Source organism: Buceros rhinoceros, unplaced genomic scaffold (assembly GCF_000710305.1).
Source record: "Buceros rhinoceros silvestris isolate BGI_N320 unplaced genomic scaffold, ASM71030v1 scaffold1540, whole genome shotgun sequence".
Classification (NCBI taxonomy): domain Eukaryota; kingdom Metazoa; phylum Chordata; class Aves; order Bucerotiformes; family Bucerotidae; genus Buceros; species Buceros rhinoceros.
In genome coordinates, this window is record NW_010388811.1 from 75,514 (window position 1) to 83,017 (window position 7,504).

The following is a 7,504-nucleotide window of genomic DNA, read 5'->3' on the forward strand; positions in this document are numbered from 1 at the left end:
AACCCTCTCTGTAAAGAAATTTTTCCTGATATCTAACCTGAATTTCCCCTGACGTAACTTGAGGCCATTCCCTCTCATCCTGTTGTTCTTAACATGTGAGAAGAGACCGACCCCCACCTCCCTACAACTTCCTTTCAGGTAGCTGTAGAGAGCGATAAGGTGCCCCCGAGCCTCCTCTTCTCCAGACTAAACATTCCTAGTTCCCTCGGCTGCTTCTCATAGGACAAGTTTTCCAAACCCTTCACGAGTTTCGTTGCCCTTCTCTGAACCCACTCCAGCACCTCAACATCCTTCCTGAAGTGAGGGGCCCAAAACTGGACACAATGTCCTCAGGAGCATGATAATCTAACTTCAAAAGCAGTTATCATCAGTAACAAAATGCAGAGAGAAGACTAAGATTACTTTAATGAGGTTACCTACTTATTGCCATTTGTTTCTGTGGCTGACTGTAATGATGCTTCACCTTCATTCCCAGCCAGTTCCTCAGATGTTTGTCACCTTGAGCATTGGCCCGAGTTTCGTTGCCCTTCTCTGAACCCATTCCAGCACCTCAATGTCCTTGGAGTGAGGGGCCCAAAACTGGACACAGTATTCAAGATGTGGCCTAGCTAGTGCCGACTACAGGGGGAAATCACTTCCCTCCTCGCACTGGCTGCACTAGTGCTGATACAAGCCAGGATGTCATTGGCTTTCTTGGCTGCTTGGGCACTCTGCTGGCTCATGTTCAATCGGCTGTCAACCAGCCCCCCCAGGTCCTTTTCTGCTGGGCAGCTTTCCAGCCATTCTTCCCCAGGCCTGTAATGTTGCAGGGGGTTGTTGTGGCCCAAGTGCAGGACCTGGCACCTGGTCTTGTTGAATTTTATACAGTTGGTCTCAGCCACTTGATCCAGCCTGTCCAGATCCCTCTGCAGAGGCTCCCGACCCTCAGGCAGATCAACACTCCCACCCAACTTAGTGTCGTCTATGAACTTGCTGAGGGTCCACTCAATCCCCTCCTCCAGATCATTGATAAAGATGTTGAAGAGAACAGGCAGCAATACTGAGCCCTGAGGAACACCACTGGTGACCAGCTGCCAGCTGGGTTTAAGTCCACCTTCCCTGTCCTGTTCTACCATGACATGCTTACTTTATTTCTACTTCATGCATTAGCCAGCACCTTAAGATATTTGCGTAGCATGCACCTTAGGTGGGAACTGCAATGGGCGCCCTTCGACTGGATTGCCATTCCCATCTCAGCAGAACTACCTCTTGCACACATTCATCTCTGGCTATTTGAGTATCTTGGGTATAGGGAAAACACTAATTGTAATGTAGATACTCCCAAAGCAAGCAAAGGAATTGTTTGTGTATTGTTGTAAAAATACAAATGTAGTTACTAAGTGCTTTTACCTTCCTTTTGGGTGTTTGAGAAACTTACCCTGAAACATCCTGGGTGATGGAGGTTCAGTCCAACTTCGACCAGAACACACAGCCTTTAACTTAAAGTCCAGAGTTCATCTTGTGCATGTATATTCTTTTATAACCTAAATTATTCTCTTGGGACACTACTCCTAAAGTTTGAGGGTTTAAGGATATCCTGGACAGTAGGATTCTATGCTTCAAATGGCATACCTGCAGTTATTAAGGCTATACGTTAACCTACACATTCCTGTTTCTCACAAGTTGTTACTGATTGTATTAATAGAAAAGACTGCTGGGGTTCCTAGGACTGACTTTGAGGTTGTTTCTCAACAGCAGAATTTACACGTGTATATTGATAACTTCCTTTTAGCTGCAGGTATCATAGATTCTACTTGAAATTTGTGTTTTCTTATTTTATAAATGCCTGTTGTGCTTGGTCGTTGCCATTATCTGTTCAAACAATGGTAGATGCAATCTTGAGGTCTTTACTTAAATTAGAACAAGATCTTAATATTCGGTTCACTTGTTTGGTTTTGTGTTAAAAAAAATAGCTGTCTGCATCAAGATTGCTTCCTTCCTGCTTTGGGCAGTTATTATAAACTTACATTTTCTCTATTAGCAGGTGTGCGGCATACAATAGGCAGATCTGACTTTCCAGTTTATTTTCATTAGCTACTGCCAACATATGTATAAAAACTTCTTAAGAAGTAAAATGTGGCTCTGAGAAACTGTACTACTGAAGTCACCTTGAAATCCCTAAATATATCCAGAAGGTTGGGTTTTACTCAGCTTTGTAACTTGCTAAAACGAAATTGGAATAGAATTCTTTTTTAGCACAGCTTGCCTAGCGTTTGGCTGTCTCATGAATGAAATACAGCTAGTCACTTTATCAAAGAACATCAGTATAAGCAAACCTTTCCATTAAGAAGAGTATTTCAAAAATGCTGTTGCCTTTGAGCCTTCCCTTTCAGGGAGTCACTAATTGATCTAGGAAATCTGTATCTGTGTCTGGCTTTTTTGTAGCTGTCTGAGTCACAGCTTGACTCTTTACACGCTAACATACCTAGACTAATTGTAGTACTCAGCCTGAAAATTTACTTCTCTCATTCAGTAGTGTTTTAGTCTGGCATAGAAATTCCTTCTTGTCTAATTTATCTGAAATATGGCTGTGATTTGATACATAATCGGCAACTCATTCATTGGCCTTACACCTTTAAGATTACACTTCAATGTCTTGGGGGTTTATTTTAATTGCTGTACACCACTGCCTACTTGCAAACCACAGTTTAATGTAGCTTTAACTAGGACATTTTTGTTGTCTGCTAGTCATGCTCATTTTCATTCCAGGAATGAAATGAAAGAGTTGAGTCTAACTTTAACGATTTAGAGTGAAGTTACTTTGTTTAGTAAATCCTGATGCTCGGAGGATACTTAATGCAAGTACTACAAGTGCGGGATACTTAAAAATGCAAAGTAATTGGTACAAACTGGAGAATTCTTCTTTAACGAGAAGCTGTGGCATTTCTCTGAATCTTAATGTGTGGTTTTTGTATAACGCCATATTTTTCACATTTCCTTCTAGGATATGATTGATTCAGTAAGTTGTTTAATATGTTGCTGGTATTGGAAATAACTGCATCTGTCTTGCTTTCCAGGTTGATGGAAATGTGAGCAAAATTTACTGTCAGAATCTTTGTTTGTTAGCTAAGCTCTTTCTGGACCACAAAACCTTGTATTATGATGTTGAACCATTCCTCTTCTATGTCCTTACAAAAAATGATGAGAAGGGCTGCCATTTAGTTGGATATTTCTCCAAGGTAAAAATAAAAGTACTTTTTAAAAAAAATTTGTAATTTACTGCTCTCCTTAATATTTGTGCCAACAGCAAAAGCAAACAATTTGGAAGCGTGGAATTTTCCCTTTAAATCTCAAATATAACGTGCATTGTCACAAACACACTCCTACCTTCTTGTCTCAAAGACTGCTATAAATGGACAAATCGTATGTGCATTCAGCCACATGCATTTGTTGGGGTATTTTTTGTTCTTTTTTGGTTTGGTTGGTTTGGTTTTTTCTAGAATGTGTTGTGGATTCAGTTGAAAATTAAATATTTTTCCTCCCCCTGCCATTTTTTGCAATAGTATACCAAATCTAACTTCTCAAGTGCTAGGTATTTGAAATGTTGATGTGTTGTAGCAGTTCAAGCTGGCTATATAGACATAAATGGCCAGCCGTGTTCATCTCTTGGGTACAGTCTGATCTAACACAGTCATTACACTGAATGGAAGAATGCATTGCCTAACTTCATGGTGAATGCCTTCTTTAGACTGAATGTGTCTATTGGTTGTGGTTTTGCTTTGAACTTTAAGGCACTAGATGGCTTCTGTAGGCAAAAATAATACTTCCGTGCACTGTCTTGAGAAAGGTGACCAAAAATAATGGCGAAGTATAAGTCGATGTGCCTGCAACAGGAAAAGCTTCTATTGTTGTTCAAAATTTGTCTGTAAGAATTATGATTAATTGGTACAGTTACTCAGAAATTCAGTACAGGACTTCTTGCCCCTAGTATCACCACCTCATATCACCTATATAATTTTCTTTCTTTGAGAAGTGATTTGTATGAAGATACTCTTTTGAAGAAGTCTAAAAATCTTGACAGAGTGCCTGCATATTATACAATGATCTCTTGAGAGTCTGACCAGTTCCTTCTGAGATGTGGGCCTTGCTGGCATTAAAGTAGCAGTGAGATGTGTAGGCACAATTTGCACTCTCTTATGTCAGTCAGAAGTTCTTGTGGCATGCAGACGCTCATATAGGCAAGTATTTCCTAGATTTATTTAAGATACTGCACACGTTATGGTGAGTTTCTCTTGGTGTTTGTTCCTTTCAGCAAGGATGTGTTTTCTTCCCTCACCTCACCCCTGTTGCTTTTGGACAATGTGTTTGTCACATCTGATGATCATAAGTGTTGAAGCTAAAACTTAGGAAATAAAACTTAATTTCAAATTATTTACTGAATTGCATGTGTTGTCCCCTCTTTTTTTTTTTTCTTCCTTTTTAAACTGTGTGTGTGTGTGCTCTTGCTGGCAGAAATGCTGCAGCTTTTCTTTCCTGATTACAAATACGTAAAAAATTGTCAAGATGTGAACATCATACTAGCAGCAGTCTTGAGAGTTTGGGAAACCTATTCAGAGAAAATACTTCACCATACCATAGAAGCTAAGAAACCTTGGGTATCTGCTTTCACCACTGAAGAAGTGTTTGGGAACTGATGTACTGGTTTGTGGTCCTGTCAGTGTCATCACTGGTCTGGTGTCATCTTATGTGCAGAGGCTGAAGTGATAGGTGTGCCTGCCAAAACTTCTTGTCAGTTATGCTGACTTGGGTATTTTTGGTTGATTTATTTGGTCTCCCTCAAAACTACCTAGTGCTGATTTATTGAGGGTTTTTGTGTGTAATCTTTTAAAGGTAACAAGAAGTAAAGACTTTTTTATCAATAAATTTGAAAGTACCTATAACCTTACATTGTTAGAACATCTTCCTAGCTTAGATTCTTCCTTCTTTTGTCTTGAACAATCAGTGTAGTATTTGCCTCCATTGCCTGTATGTTATGTGGCTTCATTCTGTGTGAAACAGCTCTGGCTTCTGAGCATTCTGCCTTGATTTGGTTTCAGGTGAGAAGCACTCAGCTTTGAGAAAGTTAGTGTGGTTCAAGTATAACTTCTTAATTCCATGCGTATGAGGTTCCTTCCCTCCACCCTGACCTAATACTCGTTCAGAGAGAGAAGACAAAATAAAGGTGGAAACCAGCAGGCAGTGTAGCAACTGCAGAAAATAAAACTACACCATATGTATGGGTATTATTTTCCACTTTTATATCCTTTACAGAATGGTCAGTGAAGCGTGAAAGTATTTCCCTCTTCTTCCTATCTTCCTCCTTTACAGCACTTAAACTTCATTATACTGTTTAGGCAATGTATTTAGTTTTTAAGACGCTGAGTAGTTAACTAACAAAAAAACCACTTTGAGTAGTGTGTTTGATAATTCCTTCTTATAATTAAATATTAAAGTGGAATTATTTGACTTTGGTACTGGCCCCATGCATCTGTTAACTATTTGGGATATTTTACAAGGACAGTGGCAGGTGCAAGTAATTGCCCACTTCAGCAGTGCTTTGACGTACTTGATCTGTTTCTCCTTCCCACAGGAAAAGCTTTGCCAGCAGAAATACAATGTCTCCTGCATAATGATCATGCCCCAATACCAAAGGCAAGGATTTGGAAGGTTTCTCATTGATTTCAGTAAGTGAAGTGTTTTATTTACGCTTGTGATCCATGGAGCTGATGGCTGTTATAAGAAATTGTAACATAGGAAACTTTATTTAACTTGCTTTGTTGTTTTTATCAATAGCTAATGGGATTTCTGTTTATATTTACATAGGATAGAAAAGCTCCCTGAAGTGAAAAACTTACTGCTGCTCTGTTATTGTACTCAAGGAAATTGAGAATGGATCTCTCAGCAGTAATATTAGCTCACAAAGCTATTACCCTGAATGAATTGTCTAAATTACTTTCCATTTTGTCTTGCTCATTAGTATAAGAGGCAATTATTTGTGATTATAGCTAAGAAGGTGTTAGTCCAAGGCATTGTCTACATTCTAATAATTCTAACATATCTTCTTTTAGCCAAAAAACTGTTTTAGCTGAAGAATTGCCATGTAGAAGGAATGTATTTTGGTTTTTGTCTTGAAGTTCATAACTTCCTTAGTGGAAATTGGTATCAAAAAAGCGCAGGTGCTCAAGGCTCTACATGTGCTTGCAGCTTTGTTTTGCTGAGTTGTCTGACCTGTTAGAAAGCTTCGGGCACATTTGCTTAAATACAGATTTGTTATTTCCCAAATCTTAAAGCTGCAATGAAACTCCAAACAAAATTGTCTAAAGAAACTTTTTAGCTGAGTGTTCTCAGTACTACTGAGGAATTAACATATAATATATGTGGTTAATTTTCACTATGAGTTACAGGTGTTTTTAAAACACTGTAGAATTACATGACAATAGAGACAGTTACAATAATAGAATTCCTGCCCCGAAGGTGTATGCAAGAACATTGAAGTGCAAATAATAATACATTGCAGTATAACAGCGGGACAATTTTTTAACTGTAGACTTTGTTCTGTGTCTTGTACTGTTCTAGCCAGTGTGGCTACACTGGAGTTCATAAAGATAGTTAGTATGTCTCATCATTGTAAGGCTTTAGAAGCAGTTGTCACTAATATCCCTGTGAGTTAGATAAGGATGGTTCTGGACCACTTAATCCACCGTTGAAATGTAGCCATCACTGGAGCAGAACACAACAGCTGTTCTGTGTTCTGTCTCCTGCAACCTTTTAGGAAAGGCAAAGTACTGCGTAATTTCTCTAACTGTGGAGCTAGCTTACCCAGGTAGAAATTGGCCCTCTTTTAGGGTTAAAAACTGCTCCTGCAAAAAGTGATGGAGAACTCTTACGGGGCACATCTGGTAAGTCCTTCTAGGCTCTCAACAGATGTTAATCTGGTTGAATTTGTGATAGTTATTTCTACAAAACTGATGGCACAGCTATGAAACTTATGGATTTCACAGAAGGTCTGGATGTGGATATGCTGTATCTCAATTGATCTATGCTCTGTTACTGTGCCATGTGCTACTTAATCTAGAAAAATCAGTAGGGTGTCCTGTCCCTCTTACCCTTCTGGGAGAATCTGGAAGCACATAAGCTTGTTTGAATTGTTAGGATTTCTGTGATTACTTGCAACATGGTCCAATGGTATACTGAGCTTGAAGCTTATCTGGTGCTATTCTTGCACCTTTCCTCTTTGCAGCCGTGTTTGTATCACAGCTGTAGGCTGCTGCAACTGTAACGCTGGGCATAGTTGAGAGACCAGCTTTAGCTTCTGCCCTAGCTAATGGACTGCCCGCTTTGTGAGCACGCAGTCAGTCCTTCAGTACATTTCCACAGTGTTTGTGTTGTGGACAGAGGTTCCCTTAATTAACTGGGAATCAGTCTGTCTTCGTTTCTTAGAGAATGGAGAAACAAGAGGTGACTGAGAAAGCCTGGCTGTGTAGTG

The 7,504-nt window shown here is 39.5% G+C and overlaps 1 protein-coding gene across 1 annotated transcript in view; it reads left to right on the forward strand.

Annotated features, from left to right (window-relative positions):
• LOC104489243 (histone acetyltransferase KAT6B-like) overlaps nucleotides 1-6,680 on the forward strand; it is a gene marked incomplete at its 3' end in the record, with an annotated part of 76,904 nt that extends 70,224 nt beyond the window's left edge. Inside the window, exons 10-12 of the mRNA XM_010131389.1 lie at nucleotides 3,057-3,218; nucleotides 5,609-5,702; nucleotides 6,595-6,680. Of these exons, the coding sequence (XP_010129691.1) occupies nucleotides 3,057-3,218; nucleotides 5,609-5,702; nucleotides 6,595-6,680 (342 nt within the window). The remainder of the gene's footprint in view (nucleotides 1-3,056; nucleotides 3,219-5,608; nucleotides 5,703-6,594) is intronic.
• Nucleotides 6,681-7,504: the final 824 nt, after the last annotated feature.